General features: G+C 42.8%; 1 protein-coding gene across 1 annotated transcript; it reads right to left on the bottom strand.

Moving 5' to 3' along the window:
- Window positions 1-10,195: 10,195 nt before the first annotated feature.
- LOC108798889 (vasotocin-neurophysin VT) lies at window positions 10,196-18,618 on the bottom strand. The gene is made up of 3 exons (XM_018570699.1): window positions 18,411-18,618; window positions 12,571-12,772; window positions 10,196-10,499 (listed from the first exon to the last, which is right to left on the bottom strand). The coding sequence occupies exons 1-3, from the start codon at window positions 18,528-18,530 to the stop codon at window positions 10,342-10,344; spliced, it is 480 nt and encodes a 159-aa protein (XP_018426201.1). The 5' UTR covers window positions 18,531-18,618; the 3' UTR covers window positions 10,196-10,341.
- Window positions 18,619-19,262: the final 644 nt, after the last annotated feature.

Below are 19,262 nucleotides of genomic sequence, written 5' to 3'. Positions count from 1 at the left end.
CACCTGGGTGTTTTACAGCGCATAGGAACGCGCTGCAAAATGCCCTACGCCCAAAGAAGTACAGGAGCTTATCCATTGGGATACAGCCAGGTAGCCCTCGGAAATGCGCGCTTGTCGCGCGTTTTTTTTACCGCGAATCGCGGTAAAAACGTGTGGCACGAAACACGCGACAAAGGCGCATGTTCGGTATGCCTAGGTGTGAACCCAGCCTAAGACTGTTCTAATGTTGTAGCTGACTGGAGCTTTACTAGCAGAGACTTATGGGTAATTCGTTTTTTTCGCTCAAGAAGATGCCCGCTGAACTAGATGTTCTGGACTACACTTCCCAGAGTGCTGTTGTGCTGCGGATCATAGAGGTTTCTTACAGAGGAAACACAGGGAGACCCGTTAGTGCTATTACTGTAGACCACCCTTGTAATAACATGTACTTTTGGATCCATGTTTATATACATATCTATGTATATATTTACCATTGTAGAGCAACTGCCTCCTGAAGAAGCTCCCTTATATTTGGGAGTGAAATGCGTAGAGAACTTGAGACCTCAACTCACGTGTGACTATTTAAATCTTTATATAAGAAATACATATGAGATGCTGTGAATTTGAGTATAGTACAGTATCGATGTTCTCATTGGAGCATGCTTTATTGTTGTTGAGGGATGATTTGAACTGAATTTTATTATGTGAGATTTTAATTCTATGTAATAATAAAGATTGCATTTTTACCTTTTTATATTAGTCTGGACTTGAGTGATGTAACCTTAAAAGCCCCAATCAATGTGTTATCTTTTTTACTCTATACTAGCCGGGATGTGGTATTGTTAAAGCCCGAACAGATATGCCCAAACGTTGTTTTTTGAATGCTGGTACCCAAAATAGTCAGCAAGAGGAACAAAATGCCTCGGCATAGGTAGCCAGTTGAAGGAATAATTGCCCCAGCATCGGTGTTCAGAGAAAAGAAAAAAGCCCTGGCATTGGTAGTCAGTAGGAGGAAGGAATGCCTAAGCATCAGTGAACAGTGAGAGAAGGAATGCCCTAGGGGCTCGTGGTCAGTTGGATGAATAACTCTTTATCATCAGTGGTCAGTATGAGGAAAAAATACCTTGATGCTGGTGTCAGTGGAAGGAGAATATGGGGAGATTTGAGGTGCAGTAAGCTCAATGTGGACCTAGGAACAGATGTCTTGGCAACACTGTAGGGGACTGGGTTTTGGAGGGGCTGGGGGATTCTGTGGTGCTAGGATTTGTTGTAAGCACTGGGCTGTGCAGCAGGTTGAAGGTCCTGGAGGACACTTGGGGTTCCTCAGGGAGCTAAGAGAGGGCATTTGCAGGGTGCTGTGTGCAGGGAATATTTCACCTGCCTTCTGGAACTTACTATTCAGACCTGCTATCAACACGTGCACCAATAGAAAGTGAAACATCTTCCTCTCCCAAGTCATGTGATGGGTCACAGAGATAGTATGGAGCTTGCATATGCAGGCACAACGTTCTGTAGATACCCTATGAGATACTGTTAGGTAGGGATGGGTGAAATTGTGAGAAACACTTAGCAAATATTAATTGAAGCCATGTGATCATCATGGAGATCAAAAAAGCCATGTCTCACATCAGAAGGTACCTTTGATGAAATTTCACCAAAATCACACCACTCACCCCTACTTACAGACTTGTCAGCTAGCACAATGACAAGGGGGCTAGCCCCAAGAAGTGTCAAAAAAATGCCCAATGTATTTCTGAATGCCCCCTGCATTTTTTTTTTCAAAAATAATTTTTATTGGGTATTAAAAACAAGAAACAGAGCATTTCGTAAAACCTAGATTCCCATATACGGGTAAAAGGAACAGAAGTCCCGTTAGACATAGTTAGGTCATAGAGTAAAATGAAGGTAGACAAAATACACATAAAATAATCACAGAATAAACAAAACAAACTAACATTTTCCAGTACATCATTGGTTAGGTAGACATCAGTACACCTGGTATCAGGCAGAGGGAACATACCACGTGGTCCAGCCAGAGTTTATCAAATTTAAGCAAAGTAGATTGGTGGTATGCCAGTATCCGTTCATATCCGTAGTGTACGTGAACTAATTTTAGCACCTCGTCAATCGTAGGACAATTGATAGATTTCCAGTATCTTGTTATTAGGAGCTTGGATAGAATCCTGTCCTGCATCAAGAAGGGAATGTTTTGTAGGGATAGGTGTATAATTTTGCCACTTTACACATCACTGGTTCGGCCTCACCTGGAGTAGGCGGTGCAGTTTTGGGCACCGGTACACAGAGGGGATGTCCTTGAACTGGAGAAAGTCCAGCGGAGGGCAACCAAGCTCATAAAGGGGATGGAGGACAAGAGCTATGAGACACGGCTACTAAATTTAAACATGTTTACGTTGGAAGTAAGGAGATTAAGGGGGGGGCATGATTTTCATGTACAAAATGTTCAATAGTCATAGCAACATGAGCAACAAACTCTTTAAGATTAATTCCGTAACAAAGACTAGAGGCCACCACCTAAAACTGGTAGAAAAAAATTCAAACACAAGGGGCGAAGGGGGTTCTTCTCAGTTCGCGCGGTTAGGGTCTGGAACTCGCTGCCTCAAGCAGTAATTTCCGCAATTGGTCTGGAATCATTCAAGAAGCTTTTGGACGACTTCCTGAGAGACCGTAATATACAAGGGTACAGGTACTCTTAAGAATGAGAACACTCATGGACCTATACACACACACACACACACACACACACACAATAGGTTGGACTTGATGGACTTATGTCTATGAGTGGTTACAACTCTTAAAGGAGAGGGTATATTTTCTATTCCCAGGTTCAGAAGTGCCAACGCAGGATTGGGATTTATCCTAGCGCCAACTATACGACTAATGATTTGAGTTTACCACAGGATGTTTGTAGTCCCCAATACAGCAAAATACCACCAGCTATAGAGGACTACAAATCCCAGCAATAGTAAATTATAGCTGGTGGAATTCCACATTGCGCTGTATAATGTATTGCTGGGATTTGTAGTCCTCTGTAGACGGTGCCATTTTGCATTGATTGCTGTATAATTTTACACTTTCCACAGCTATAGCTGATGGTATTCTGCATTGTTGTGTAATTTATTGCTTGGAATTGTAGTTCTCTAGAGCCAATGCCATTCTGCAATGCTGTACAACGTATTTCTGAGTTAGTGGCAGAACTACCAGAGTCACAGCAGTCATGCACGCGCACAGCACTGACGTGGCATCCCTCCACTACCAGTGTGCTTTACATTTCCTAAACCGATAAATACATTCACACTACTGTTACATGGATGGCAAAAGTGGCAGGCAGGGGTGGGGAGAAGGCGGGGGAAGAGGCAAAGCGGGAGGGGGGTCAAGTTGCCGCACCATGGGCCTCTGGGTTGTACTTGCCCCCTGGGCTAAAAGTTGCCAGTCAGCCCCTGATTCTCGCCAACATAGGTTAGAGGTAGCTTCAGAGAATTTATCAAGTCTATATGGGGTGAGATACCAACGTAGCATAGTTTTTTGTGAAAGTTCCCAAAGGTTAACACGCCCCCTGCAATTATGTCTGCCATGGACCGTGCCGACCGATGGTATGTGACATTCTTTACTGTCTTCCTACAGAGACGCTGTGCTGGTTCACTTCATTGCTGGTGTCAGCTCCGTCCAGCGCCCTATTTTATTAATGAAACCACAACAAAGCAATAATGTTATTCAGAATTGTATTCTCCCTGCACCCCAAAGCAATGAGAATACAATGGGAACAATTCATGCACAATCAGATCTAATTATTAGTTTTATTAGTTTTGCATAAAACATCTTGGCTTCTGTTTGCCGAAATCATTCACAGCAATAAAAACAATGGATTATTATTATATTGGAGAATGTATAATTTAGAAGTAAGAAAAATACTTCTGACGTAAACCGGCAAACCTTTTTTTCTTGTCAAAAATGGTGGACGCGAACAAGCAACAGCAGGCGACAAACAAAACTAGTGAACTGCTAATGCTATCCAGGAATCATTGTGCCATCCTTAGTTAACCGCAGACCATCACTGCAACGCTCCACCCTACTCTGTTTAAAAAAGACCATTATTTATTTATTATAACTTTTTTTACTATAACCTACCTTCTACCTCCATACTTCCCCTAGCCAAGAATTACATGATATCCCCATCACGTATCCCAGGAGGCTGCAGGAGCAGGGACACCCATCGGCTGTGGCACTGGCCTGGCGGCGCGTCATCAGGGACTGGCTGCAAGGACCCAGAAGAGGGCGCCAGAGAGGAAGATGGCAGCATGGGACCTGATATTTGGCAGTGCATCAGAGCATTGCAGAAGGAAAATGCTGGATTCGCTGAGCAGGTTGGTATGTTTTTTGAAGATAACCCTACAAACCAGGTAAGAGGGGCTATTAAAAAGAAAAAGCATGGTGGGGGGAAAGGTGTGAGGTTCCTCTTTAATTTGATACAACTTTTATGTTAGCCACTGTAATCAAAGTCATCAGGATTTTTACAGGGCTTCTGGGAGGAACTGTAGCCTGTTCTCACGAAATTCTTTGGATGATCCACAAATCTAGGACCACACCTGGCCTGAACTAAAACTTTTCAAGTCCCTCAAAAAACTCAGGAGTCACCTGATATATCCGGGTGGTCTCCCAGGAGCTTGAATGAATCTCCCACAATTTTGGGTTCCAAACCCTGGAATGCACTGTAATTATTCTGACATCAATAGCGACAATAATGAGTGGGCGTATTTTTCTCCCACTTAAACCCTGTGAAAGTGGTGTAAGAAAGATTAAAGAAAGGCAAGGAACGGTTGTGAAGGTGGGGGAACAGGGAAGGGGAGGAACCCCTCTCCTACACTAACCCAAGACCAGCCATCATCTGTTTTAGGAAAGTAAGTGGGATAGAATATCCTGGAACTCCTGGGAGCTTCCGAAAACTAACTAAGCAGTCCACATCATTGTGTATTGCTCTGCAGTAACATGTTCCTTGGCCGTCAGGTGTTCCATGCTCATTGAGTAGTCTAACTCTGTAATCCATTCAGTTATGGAGGATACCTGGGCACCAATAATGGAGGAAATAAAATAATTTATCTTCCTATATACATTTTACAGCACCAGGGAGTATAGAGCGTAAGGTGGTTTGGGGGTTATTTGGAATGTTCGTTCAAGTCACCCTGAGGTATATTGATAGCATGGTGCCCCAGAATCTTTTAAATGGAGGGCAGTCCCACCTTATATGGGTCATATTCCCTTTTTGAGTTTGGCATTTCCTGAGGACAATCTGTGCGAGAGCATGAAGGGCTTTTACCAGCCGTACGACGGCTGAAATCAGCCGTACATCGGCTGCCTTTGGTCAGCCGAAGTGCAGAGGGACTTAGGTAACTAAATAAATAAAAAATATTAACTATTAAAAAATGAATATTTAATTTTTTCAAAAAAATATTTAAAAAATGTAAACAAATAGTAAAAATTAAACATAAATAAAGATATTTAAATAAAGAAAAAAAGAAAAAGAAAAACAATTGGGTGGAGCTAGCAGTGACATCTAGCTCCGCCCAACTGTTTCCTATTGGCCAGCACCTGCTAGAGTCTTCTAGCAGATCCTGGGCAATGAATACCAACTGGGCGGAGCCAGCCATGATGTCACGGCTCCGCTCAGTTTTTATTGTTTAATGACAGATCAGCGTCCCCAGATCATTTGAGAACGCTGAGTTGTCATTACAACTGGGCTGAGCGAGTCGTTAAATTATTCTAAGCTTTCTCTGTGACCTACAAAACACCTCGCCCTATGATAGGGAGATGAGGAGAGGGGGAATTACGTTGTCCTGTCCTAGGCTGACAATGCTGCTCCTCCATAAATACAGTATAGTGAGCGAGCATTGTCACCCTAGGACAGGAAATGTGTTACTGGCAGGATCACCAGGTGATAATAAAAGGAAAAAACCTGAAAATAGAAAACGAATGCAGCCACCATATCTAAAGACTGGAAAACGGCAATGTTACATTATTTAGCACTCTGTTCCTTGCTTAGAATTTTTATTATAAGCTGACAAATGAACAAATTCTTTTTTTTTAAATACAATTTACACTTAACAGCTTATAATAAAAAAAAAACGTTTTAGATTCTTAACAGCCTGCATATCACTTTAATAGCTGCAGTCTGCCAACTTCTTCTGTGAAGGTGTCTGGCTGTATGTGATGCAGTCATGTGGTAACATGACTGAGAATCGTGCTGATTGGTTCCTGATTCCTGTCAGGTCACAAAATGAGCAGCTAGCACAGGTGCCTATCACATACCTGGTGGGGGACCGATTAGCTGGGGAGGCCTCCCTTGCGGCTCTTGTCTCACACCCCTCGCAGTGGGAACAGGGAGCGAGTAGACAGAGAGGAGCACGTGTGCCAAGGTGCTGAGACACGGTGCCTTGTAGAAGTCCAGCCACTGGGTCCCTGGAAGGATGAGCAGGGCTGGTTGACAGCTGATATGTCAGCGTGGATAGCAGTGAAAACTGGAGCGATGTCAAACAAGCCAGGGGACAAGGCCAGACCGTCAGCAGGGTACAGAAGGAGCAGGCAGAGGCACAATCCAGATAACAAGCAGAGGTGCGGGCAGGTAGCAATCGATCAAGGTCAGCAGCAATCCGGGTCAAGGCAACAGGCAAACAAAATAGCAGAAACACAGGAACACAGGGCACAAGCTGAAAGACCATTCAGCACTGACCCATTGGGCCAGCCGGTTTAAATAGGACCATCCATTAGAGAGCAACGTGTCACTTCCTGTGCGCCATTTACCACTGAGAGCGTGTGCACACTAGCGCACGTTTTGTGGCAACTCAGAAGGCTGTGGGTACTCCTAGAATGAGATCCTAATAGGTTGGACTTGATGGACTAATGTCTTTATTCAGCCTCAAATACTATGTAACTATGTAACTCGCGCATGAGCAGTAGCACGCAAACTTCTGGCTACGACCTTACAGTGCCAGCAGCTAGTTCTGCCATAGAACTTTTTTATGTATACGAGGTGTAGGACGATGTGCTTAGGGACAGACAAATACAGATTGCCGGTGGAAAAGGTTTAGTAAATTAAACCTCCTTTTAGAAAAGGAAAGTATGCATAGCGGTGTCAGAATAGAGCAGGCAGGGAAGGTAATGAGCCTCTCCTGTAAATTGTTCTGCTGTGTGTAGTTTCAGCTACTGTGCTCTGTAAACAGACCTTTTCAGTATAGCGGTTCAAATTAACAAACGTTTTAAAAGGAGCCTACGGTGTCACCTATTAGCTCAAATTTAAATACAAAATATGCATACAGCATAAATTATTTCATATCACTTGATTTAAAAATATAAACATTTGACAAACTTTAGTTGCTCTCTGCCGTGACAGGGGAGGGGCTGGATTCCCCCCTCCCCGCTCCAATCCGCAGGGCTGACTGGCTCTGCCTCTAGATAGGCAGAGCCAGCTGTCACTCACGCAGCTGGGCGGATCTCGACATCGTTGTCGGGATCCGCTTCGGCTGCGGCGTCTAAGTACAGCTCGCGGTATACTGAGCTTAGAGTAGTGGGAGGACGCTAGTTTGTGTCCTCCGGTTACCCTAAGGAGAACTATGGGGAAAAGTCCTGACCCCATAGTTCTCCTTTAAACAGAAGACATACAAAAGAAAAAAACAAACTCTAGGGGGTCCATTTATAACTATCTGATATTGCTACCTGCTCTCCGTTATACTCAGCAGTACTGCTGCATGTAATGGCTTTCATTGTGCAACCCATTCATAAAATGCAGCTTGTGATGTGGAGCCTGGGATGTCCTGTGGAGCTCTCTTTGCTATTATCACTTTCCTGGGCACAAAAGGATGATTTTCATGGTTCCACCCACTTGCTTTACGTGGAGCGATACTTGAAATGTAAAGTCTGGCTATCTAACAGGAATTCATTGGCACAGTTTCATGGGACAAAGAAAATCTGTTAAAAATGTATCCTGAGCATATAAATCCCAATTAGAAGCAGCAGAGCACTCTCATACCTGGGGCAGTGCCTAGACAAGCATTTCAGATACTTTTTTTCAGTCACAGCACCCATTAAAAGTATGCAAAATCTTGAGGAACCCCAGTCTAAAATGTAAAAACTGCCACGTACAAATCTATACCAGACCCTTTTCCGAGATAGGGGTCTGGTATGGATTGTAAGGGGGGATTCTAGGCAAAAACACAAAAAAGTGGGGGGTTCCCCTTTATATTAGAGTCCACACTTCACAATAGAACCCCCACTATCACATCGGAGTCCTCCTCCATTCACATCAGGAGCCCCCTTCACATCAGGAGCCCCCTCCTTTGACATCCAAGTCTCCTCCTCTCACACTAGAATATTTATTTAGGGAAAGTGTTTTGGCTCCCTTTTTTTTTTCACCTCCCAAAACACATGACCGGTGATCCTGCCTCATGGCTCCAAAATCCCCCTTCTATAAAGACAGTTTTCATATCTTACATTGATAAAACTGGCTAAGCTAAAAATAGGTGTATACAGTATGCTTTGAATGAAAGACAGTTAGTTGGGATAGAGGGGGTGTCGGGATTGGAGCCTCTGCTGGTTTTTTTTTTACTGTGTATGAGCCCATAAATGAGATGTCCTTTCTTGACTGGGAATCACGGGCACAGGAAGTTGTCTCTAAAATGGGCTTTTGAAAACTCAACGTTATGTCGTCTTACAGGTGATTTTAGATCACCAGGCTAGGGGGAAGGCATTTGCCAGGCACTTGCTTAAAACAAACCTATCCAGTCCCCAAACTGCAGCCCATGGGCTAAATGGGCCTCTGCTGGCCCTTTCCTCCCTCTGACACAAACAATGGGGCACTATTCCTCCTACTGTCACCAATGATGAGGTACTATTCCTCCTGCTGACACCAACAATGAGTCACTATTTCCCCTACTGATGCCAATGATGGGGCATTATTTCTCCCAAATGACACCAATGATGGGGCACTATGTCTTCCACTGACATCAATGATGAGGTGATTTTCCTCTCACTGACACCAACTTTGAGTTACTATTTCTCCCACTGACACCTGTGATGGATCACTATATCTCTCACTGACACAAATGATGGGGCACTATTCATCCAACTGATATCAATGATGAGTTGCTATGTCTACCACTGACACCAATGATGAGGTGATATTCCTCTCACCGACACCAACATTGAGTCACTATTTCTCCCACTGACACCAATGATGGTGCACTATATCTCTCACTGACACAAATGATGGGGCACTATATCTCTCACTGACACAAATGATGGGGCACTATTCATCCAACTGATATCAATGATGAGTTGCTATGTCTACCACTGACACCAATGATGAGGTGATATTCCTCTCACCGACACCAACATTGAGTCACTATTTCTCCAACTGACACCAATAATGGGGCACTATATCTCCCACTGACACCATTGATTGGTCACTATATCTCCCACTGACTGGTCACTATATCTCCCACTGACACCAGCAATGCAGCACTATTTATCCACCTGACATCAATAGATCGGGCACTATTTCCCCCACATATGAGGGTATAGGCACAAGCTTCCCAGAAATCAACACTGGGTACAATGTTGAAACATTATTTCTCCCCCGTACTTACCACAGATGCTAGATAATTTTTTTTACTCCCATTGTATTTTCCTCTTCCTCTGGCCACAGTCTGGCCCCCCTAAAGTCTGAAGAGAAATGAATTGGTTTGATTTGGAAGGTTCGCAGTTGACATCCTCATCCATACATTATTCAGTGGATCATGAACTGGAAGAAGTACTCAAGTGTCGGATTGTCCATTCTGAAAGGTTTCTTCAGATGAATAAGTCAAGTCTTTATTTTTTAAACTCAACCTACACTTCACCAACTGACTGTGCAATCTTTGTACAATAAATCTCCCTTAGATTCACCAAAACTATGTATCATGGGGACCTACCATATCCACCAATTTGTATCCAACCAAGCAGACCCTTGTCCTATACAGTTGTTGGTAGATCTAAAGGAGATTGTACAGTTGAGTGTAAGGTGTAGGCTGAGCTTTATAAGGCGGAGATGAGGCATGGAAACATTATGTGCCTTACTTTATAGTATTCTGTTGACCTTTTCATATTCCTATTGATCCAAGGCAACCTGACTGGTCATCCAACCATGCACAATAAAACACCACCACCATTCGACAGTGCAATAAAAGACTTTATTGGCTCTATATACAATAAGCTGTCAGCCATTTTTTTGTCAATACATTCATCATAAATAAAGGGCAGACCGTAGGTATATTAAGCACGTGTTACAAAGTGAGGTAACAGGAGGCAGCGCTGGGCTCAGTAGTGTTTCGTCTGCTGTTGCCTGTTTGCCATGTGCATGAGTCTCAGGAGGAGGTCGCTGGCTGATCCGTCCATCTGGGTCATGTTCTGATCCGGAGAAACTCGCTGTCTCTCCCTGTCTTCATCCAAGCAGCTGGAATCAATTGTGCAACTGTCTGCAGGGTTACAACAAAAGCCGGTCAGTGTATGGCTAAACATATCTATCTACATGTGAGCGTATAGGCACAAGCATCTTAAAGTCTACTCAGGAATGGATTTTTTTTCAATAGGATTCCACTGATTTCTTATACTTACGTGGGAGCAAATACATCAGAAAATTGACACAGAGAAGCGTAGAGGTACAAGCCTTCCAAACCAAAACACATTGGAGCTTTCCAAAAATATGATATCTTTGTAATCTTTGCCTGAGAACGTATGACAGGTCTTGTCTACTCTTCTATGACTGCCCTTGTATGCTCCACCATGACAACACTTGTATGCTCCACCATATTAGCCCTTGTATGCTCCACCATGATAGCCCTTGTATGCTCCACCATGATAGCCCTTGTATGCTCCACCATGATAGCCCTTGTATGCTCCACCATGATAGCCCTTGTATGCTCCACCATGATAGCCCTTGTATGCTCCACCATGATAGCTCTTGTATGCTCCACCATGATAGCCCTTGCATGCTCCACAATGACAGCCCTTGTATGCTCCACCATGACAACCCTTGTATGCTCCACTATGACAGACCTTGTATGCTCCACTATGACAGCCCTTGCATGCTCCAATATGACAACCCTTGTATGCTCCACTATGACAGACCTTGTATGCTCCACTATGACAACACTTGTATGCTCCACTATGACAACACTTGTATGCTCCACTATGACAGCCCTTGTATGCTCCACCATGACAACCCTTGTATGCTCCACCATGACAGCCCATGTATGCTCCACCATGACAACCCTTGTATGCTCCACCATGACAGCCCATGTATGCTCCACCATGACAACCCTTGTATGCTACACCATAATAGCCCTTGTATGCTCCACCATGATAGTCCTTGTATGCTCCACCATGATAGCCCTTGTATGCTCCACCATGATAGCCCTTGTATGCTCCACCATGACAGCCCTTGTATGCTCCACCATGGCAGTCCTTGCATGCTCCACCATGACAGCCCTCGTATGCTCCACCATGACAGCCCTTGTATGCTCCAATATGACATCCCTTGTATGCTCCAATATGACAGCCCTTGTATGCTCCAATATGACAGCCCTTCTTACATTTAGTATACTCATTTGTATTGAGATTGTAGTCCATCATGGGAGTGAGCTTGGAGCTGTAACTACTTTACAACACACACAGGGACCATGGGGAACAAAAGTAACCACCCTCCAGAAGGAAGGACAGTGTCAGCACCAATTCAGAGATGATTTGAGGATCTACAGCCGTGTGATACACAAATAAGGTACATTATTGTTAATAGTTAAGGTACTTGATTGCATTTTTAAGATTTAACTTCTGAGTTTAGTGCCACTTTAAGAAAACGCGTGCAGTCTTCTAGGTTTCAAAGATTGACGAAATTCATACAAAAGATGTTACACGCTTACTTTAAGGTTTGGAAGGGGATGACTGAGGTTCTCTTTAAAGTTTATTTTTTGTTAAAAGAAGATTTGTTTTAAAATAATCCATTGTCTTCCTCCCTTATTAAAAAATTGTACTGTGAGCCCAGGTCAATGGGGTGATCCAGAGGCAGGATCCATGACAGCCAGGACAGGAAGTGGGCTGAATGACACTAGCCACCATTCAACCTATCGGAGGACTGTTGGTGGAGAGGACTTTCTGTGGCAGACACTGCTGGAGACAAGGTCAATATTGCATCAAAACCTGCATGTTTAATTCGTACATATCTTGGGCAAATTACCTAAAATATATATTTAACTGGAGCTTCAATATGACCAAATGTAAAATTCCCCTTGCCTTGAGAAATGTCATTGACCTTGCAGCAGAGAACTAGGCATGTGTGTGTATCTAGTTCTCACACCAGCAGCCAAACTATTAATGGAGTTACGGTCTGGGTAACTGATGCATACTGACGCTACTAAACATGGTCTGAGCATCTAAGCTTTAAAAAAAACTTCTGGTCACATGAAGGTTAATACACCAGCTTTTTCCCTTTCCCGACATGCAGTGTTTTTACCGTTCTATAGGTAGATAAATGATGGTCAATTTACTTACCGTCATTGCAGCATACTCCTGGAGCGGCACACCGACCTCCGGCACTGCAAGGCTTTCCGCCAGCCTCGCAGGGGGAGGGTATGTAGTTTTCTTCCACACAGCGCAGCGTCTCTGGGGTGCCAATATAACATCCAAAGTCTTCTCCGCAACAGATGTTTGGTCCAAAGCAATTGCCTCTGTTCCCCGGGCCGCATGGTATACACTGCAAGGAAATAAAACCATCACCAGCGCCATTAACATGATGCACTGCAAGCTTATAACAGTTCTATCCCTCCGACAAACTCCATGAAGAAGTGAGATCCACTCTGTATGGAAATCAAATGATCTCTCTGTGACCGGTTTAGTGAGAAAGAGCACAGCAGCACTTGCCACTTACATTCCTCACATAGCAGCCGCAGATATGGAGGGGGGGAATATTTTTTGAAACATTTATGTGCTTTCTGATAACAAACATTTGCATGAAAGCAGACTGCACACTCGGCAAATCTAAATACATCATATATCACATCAAGGGACATTTTATAGACTTATTTTGAAACAGTAGATCGGTTTCATATTGTCAACCTTTAGGCTCACCATACAAGTTACTATCTGACCGTACAATCTCTGTACAATCAATAAATCAATATAACAATATATCAACCATAAAAATAAGATAAATCAATCTTAGCATCACCCTACATGTAACATTCTGACTATACAATTTTTGTACAATTAAATTAGATAAATCCAAATTATGTACTTTGAGGACCCACCTAGACTAGACAATTCACATCCAATCAGGAAGGCCATTGCACTACATAGTTGTTGGTAGATCTAAAGGAGATTGTACAATCGGATTGTAGCCTGTGTGAGGCGCTTAAGTTAAACTTGTTCTTTCCCCCATGAACAGTTTCTCACTCACAAACTGTCCACATAACTGTAGTAATTATATATCATCTATTATAATATATTGTGGCTGCAGCAACTAATTTTTAAAGTGTGACCTTTAATTCATTAAATGGGTTTGCCTCCCTGAACTCCCCCACAAAGTCAATGGGCCTCTATGTTTGGAGGGTTTCATTACCCCCCACCGCCATTCTTGCCTAGAATAGTGTCCTGCTCCTGCAGCATCCTGATTAGGGAATCAGTCTACACTGGGAGTTATATAGTAAAATATATTTCTTCAGTGAAACATATGTATATATGCAAAAATAAATGTTCCTTAGTTGTTTTTTTAAAAGGGAATGCATTTCTGAATGTTTTCTTTTCATGTAATACCACATTATGGTCACTAGATGGCGTTGAGTTGCAGAGAAGATAACTACTTATTTCCTGTGCTCCTTTAGCGCTATCTAGTGGCCATGATGTGGTATTACATGAAAAGAAAACATTCAGAAATGCATTCCCTTTTAAAGAAATTACATAAAAAACATTACAAAATGCAATGCACCCGTAAAGAACTAAATTAATTAATATTCATTTTGGAATATATTTGCAAATGGCAAATGTTCTCAGATATTCGCAGGGTAAATGGCCCTGCAAATTGCTTATGAATAGTCCCTTAACTCTATGCATGACAGCACACTAAAATGCATTATAGCGCATAGGAACGCAAAAAGACGCAATCCATCCTATTTTTTTGCAGCGCACACAAACACAGCGCGTTGGTGTTAACTGAAATAGAAGGAAATTAGGCAAATTGCTTTGTCTATGCATTGGGCAACGTTGCTCAGTTTAGCCCAATGAGGCTGGAGTGTACCAAATCTTCATATAGCCAAAATCAGTTTAGTTTTTGTACAAGATTGTTCCTAATTGCCCAAACATTTGCAAATAAACATCAAGTGCAGACCTTCACTTTACAGGTAAATGAATAAACTTCAGATTTATAAGTGCGTCATAGACGTAAGACAGAAACAGGCAGTCTACAGATGGTGGAACTATAAATACCAACATGCATCCATAGCTAGGACTTGTAGTTCTACATAGAGGACTTGCTATTATAAAGAAGATGGGATAATTTGGGGTTCCCAGCTGTTGTGAGCCATCAGTTCATGTATAGTATGCTGGGACCTGTAGTTCTATGGCAGTTAGGCAATGATCTTTTCAAGGTATCTTTCCATCTTTGGTAATGTCCAGCAAGCTGGAAGTTGTCCACAAACAAAGAACAAATTGCTTATTTGCAGTCATGGTTTAATCTCACTTGCTATTCCACAGCAGCTGAGCAGTCAGTAGTCTCCATACATTGCCAGGCTGTAAGTTCTAGTATGATGGGACTAATCCGGGTCCTACATTTTATAGCAATTGGGACCATTTTAAATCACAGAAGCAATGCAGTGGATGTGTATGTGGACAGCATGGAATTTCAAAACAGATTTTTAATATGTGTTCTTTCAGCTTTGGTGAACCTACAAGATCCAGTGCAGTTGCCTTTACACCATAAGCTATTGTGGACTTTAATTTCCAGCATGCTGGATCTTGTACATCAAATGCAGCTAAATAGCTGGTGGTGCCCCTCTGTTACTAGAGTACAGGTTCCAACTCACTCTGACTTGAGGTTGTGCAAGCTGGGCAACGTATGGCTTTGCAGCGATCTTAGGACTATCAATTCTCAAATGCTGGGACTTGGGGTTCTACAGCTGTTATGGAACTGCAGGTTTGGGCATACAGGGACCTACAGTTCTTGCTGAAAAACTGTAGCTTTGTGGTCATAGAAAAGTTCTTTCAGTATGACAGGAGCTTCCACATTATTTAGACAGCATCACATGGTTCTCCAGCTATGGCTGTACTACAAAGCTCATCATTCTGAAACCTATAGTTCTACAACTGCTAGGCATCACATGGTTCTCCAGCTATGACTGTACTACAAAGCTCATCATTCTGAAACCTATAGTTCTACAACTGCTAGGCATCACATGGTTCTCCAGCTATGACTGTACTACAAAGCTCATCATTCTGAAACCTATAGTTCTACAACTGCTAGGCATCACATGGTTCTCCAGCTATGACTGTACTACAAAGCTCATCATTCTGAAACCTATAGTTCTACAACTGCTAGGCATCACATGGTTCTCCAGCTATGACTGTACTACAAAGCTCATCATTCTGAAACCTATAGTTCTACAACTGCTAGGCATCACATGGTTCTCCAGCTATGACTGTACTACAAAGCTCATCATTCTGAAACCTATAGTTCTACAACTGCTAGGCATCACATGGTTCTCCAGCTATGACTGTACTACAAAGCTCATCATTCTGAAACCTATAGTTCTACAACTGCTAGGCATCACATGGTTCTCCAGCTATGACTGTACTACAAAGCTCATCATTCTGAAACCTATAGTTCTACAACTGCTAGGCATCACATGGTTCTCCAGCTATGACTGTACTACAAAGCTCATCATTCTGAAACCTATAGTTCTACAACTGCTAGGCATCACATGGTTCTCCAGCTATGACTGTACTACAAAGCTCATCATTCTGAAACCTATAGTTCTACAACTGCTAGGCATCACATGGTTCTCCAGCTATGACTGTACTACAAAGCTCATCATTCTGAAACCTATAGTTCTACAACTGCTAGGCATCACATGGTTCTCCAGCTATGACTGTACTACAAAGCTCATCATTCTGAAACCTATAGTTCTACAACTGCTAGGCATCACATGGTTCTCCAGCTATGACTGTACTACAAAGCTCATCATTCTGAAACCTATAGTTCTACAACTGCTAGGCATCACATGGTTCTCCAGCTATGACTGTACTACAAAGCTCATCATTCTGAAACCTATAGTTCTACAACTGCTAGGCATCATATGGTTCTCCAGCTATGGCAGTACTACAAAGCTCATCATTCTCAAACCTATAGTTCTACAACTGCTAGGCATTACATGGTTCTCCAGCTATGGCAGCACTACAAAGCTCATCATTCTCAAACCTATAGTTCTACAACTGCTAGGCATCACGTGGTTCTCCAGCTATGGCAGTACTACAAAGCTCATCATTCTCAAACCTATAGTTCTACAACTGCTAGGCATTACGTGGTTCTCCAGCTATGGCAGCACTACAAAGCTCATCATTCTGAAACCTATAGTTCTACAACTGCTAGGCATCACGTGGTTCTCCAGCTATGGCAGTACTACAAAGCTCATCATTCGGAAACCTATAGTTCTACAACTGCTAGGCATTACGTGGTTCTAAAGCTGTAGTAGTAGATCCATTAATCTCATCTATCTAGAACAATTCTACAATGGCTAGGCATCATGAAGTTCTCGAGCTGTGGTAGACCCATGAATCTCATCATTCTAGGACAATTCTACAACTACGTATCATGAGGTTCTCAAGCTGTGGTGGAACCACAAATTTCAACTTTCTGAGACTAATAGTTCTACAACTGAGAGCCATCATGTGGCTTTTCAGCTGTGGTGGAACCACAAATCTCATCCTTTTAAAACATAGAGGTCTACTATTGCTAGTCATTATGGGGTTCTCCAACTATGGTAGAACTATGAATCTCATCCTTCTGAAACGTATAGTCCTACAGCTGCTAGGCATCATGTGGTTCTTCAGCTGTGATAGACCCATAAATTTCATCTTTCTGAGACTTACAATTCTAGAACTGGCGTCAAGCACTCCTCAAGCTGTTGTGGAACTAAGAATCTCATCTTTATGAAATATATTGCTCTACAAATGCTAGGTATCATGTTGTTTTCTAGTTGTATGCAATGCATCATGTATTGAAATGCAAATTTCATGTTTATGCAAATTATACCACATTATATATTACAATGCTACATTTGCTAGGCATCCTATGGTTCTCCACCTATAGTGGAATTTCAGAGCTCATCGTTCTGAGACTTAAAGTTCTACAACTGCCAGGCACCATGAGGCTCTCCAGCTAGAGCAGAGCCACACATCTAATCTTCCTGAGACTTATAGTTCTACAACTGCCAGACACCATGAGTTTCTCCAGCTATAGCAGAGCCACACATCTAATCCTGCTGAGACTTATAGTTCTACAACTTCCAGGCACCATGAGGTTCTCCAGCTATAGCAGAGCCACACATCTAATCTTCCTGAGACTTATAGTTCTACAACTGCCAAGCACCACGAGGCTCTCCAGCTAGAGCAGAGCCACACATCTAATCCTGCTGAGACTTATAGTTCTACAACTGCCAGGCACCATGAGGTTCTCCAGCTATAGCAGAGCCACACATCTAATCTTCCTGAGACTTATAGTTCTACAACTGCCAGGCACCATGTGGTTCTCCAGCTGAGCTGCAACTTATAGTTCTACAGCTACTAGGCATCATGTGATACTCCAGCTGAGGTGGAACTACAAATCCGATCATTCTAAGGCATATTTCTACAGCTGCTGGGCATCATGTGGCCCTACAGCTGAGCTGCAGCTACAAATCTGATCTTTCTGGAACTTATAGTTCTACCAATGCCGGCCATCATGTGGTTCTCCAGTGGAGGTGGAAATACAAGTCTCATCTTTCTGGAGCTTACAGTTCTACAACTCCAAGTTATCATGTAGTTCTCCAAGTGAAGCAGAATTACAAATCTCCTTTGTCTGAAACATACTGTTCTACAACTGTTTGGCATCAATTGGTTCTTCAGCTGAGATGGAACTACAAGTCTCATCATTCTAAGACGAATAGTTTACAACTGTGGTTCCCCAGCTGAGGTGGAACTACAAATCCAATCATTATAGGACTTATAGATCCACAACCTCTAGGCATCATGCTATCCATCTGTGGTGGAACTACAAGATCTAGCATGCCCTTCTAGCCGCAGATGTAATTACATATACTACAAAGCATGAAAGAAGAAGCAATTGGAGGAATCTGATACTGCACCTGTCGCACTTCTGTGTCTGGGTAGGACCTCTTGCCTCCTCTGGGGCAGTTCTGGATGTAGCAGGCTGAGGATAAGGCGAGGAGGCACAGGAAGCAAGCGGGAACCGAGGTGTCAGGCATACTGACAGTCTGGAGGTGCAGCAGGCGAGTTGTAGGAAGAGAGACTGCTTGTGCAAAGCTGAGGCTGGATGCAATGCTTTCTCCACCTGCCTCAGCTCCCTATTTATACCCCATTCTTTTATTCCTAATGTCGACGTAATTGTTTGTGTCCTATTGTTGTGCAGCCTGTGTTTAGCATCCAAACAATGAGTGACAAGCAATTAACAGAGTCAGGCAAGTCATCCATCTCCGTCATTAGTAGACCTCAGTCAAGGCTCTGTGATCCAACCTCAGTAGTACTATTTTATAATTGTGGTATTAAAATAAAAAAAGTGTACTACAGCTATGTAAATCAATTTGCAATAATGTTATATAATGCTTGTGCCTATACTCAATGCATACAGAAAAATGCATAATAATGTGGAGAAAGATTACTTCATTGTAGCATACTTGAGCCAAGGAGAAGTATCCATTCTGAAGTTATTCTGCCATTGCTGAGTAATCAGCAGTGTGAAAAAAAGAGTTTTGTAAAACCTTCATCATACATGTTTATAGCGAGAGTCTGCTTGGAGATAGGAGGTCTGGTCAGCACAGTGCAAAGTCGGTGCCGCAACAGTTGCTTCAGCTTCTAAAAAAAAATCAAACTGATAGTTTTTATGCAAGAATATAAAAACTCCTAGGGGCCGATTTACAACCCTTTTCTGCCTTTAACACGGCACTACCGCCAATAGATGGCATCAGGGAGCATAGGAT

The sequence above is a fragment of the Nanorana parkeri genome, unplaced genomic scaffold (assembly GCF_000935625.1).
Source record: "Nanorana parkeri isolate BGI_ZX_2015 unplaced genomic scaffold, ASM93562v1 scaffold1583, whole genome shotgun sequence".
In the NCBI taxonomy this organism is placed as follows: domain Eukaryota; kingdom Metazoa; phylum Chordata; class Amphibia; order Anura; family Dicroglossidae; genus Nanorana; species Nanorana parkeri.
Note: the sequence above shows the minus strand (reverse complement) of the source record. Positions and strands in the feature narration are given on the sequence as shown.

What these genes read in the sequence shown, in the direction of transcription:
- LOC108798889 (XM_018570699.1), bottom strand. Translation starts at nt 18,530, where the DNA reads ATGCCTGACACCTCGGTTCCCGCTTGCTTCCTGTGCCTCCTCGCCTTA. An exon ending in CAGACACAGAAGTGCGACAG is followed by an intron (nt 12,773 to 18,410) that starts GTGCAGTATCAG and finishes ATTTCCTTGCAG; the next exon opens with TGTATACCATGCGGCCCGGG. An exon ending in AGGAGTATGCTGCAATGACG is followed by an intron (nt 10,500 to 12,570) that starts GTAAGTAAATTG and finishes GTAACCCTGCAG; the next exon opens with ACAGTTGCACAATTGATTCC.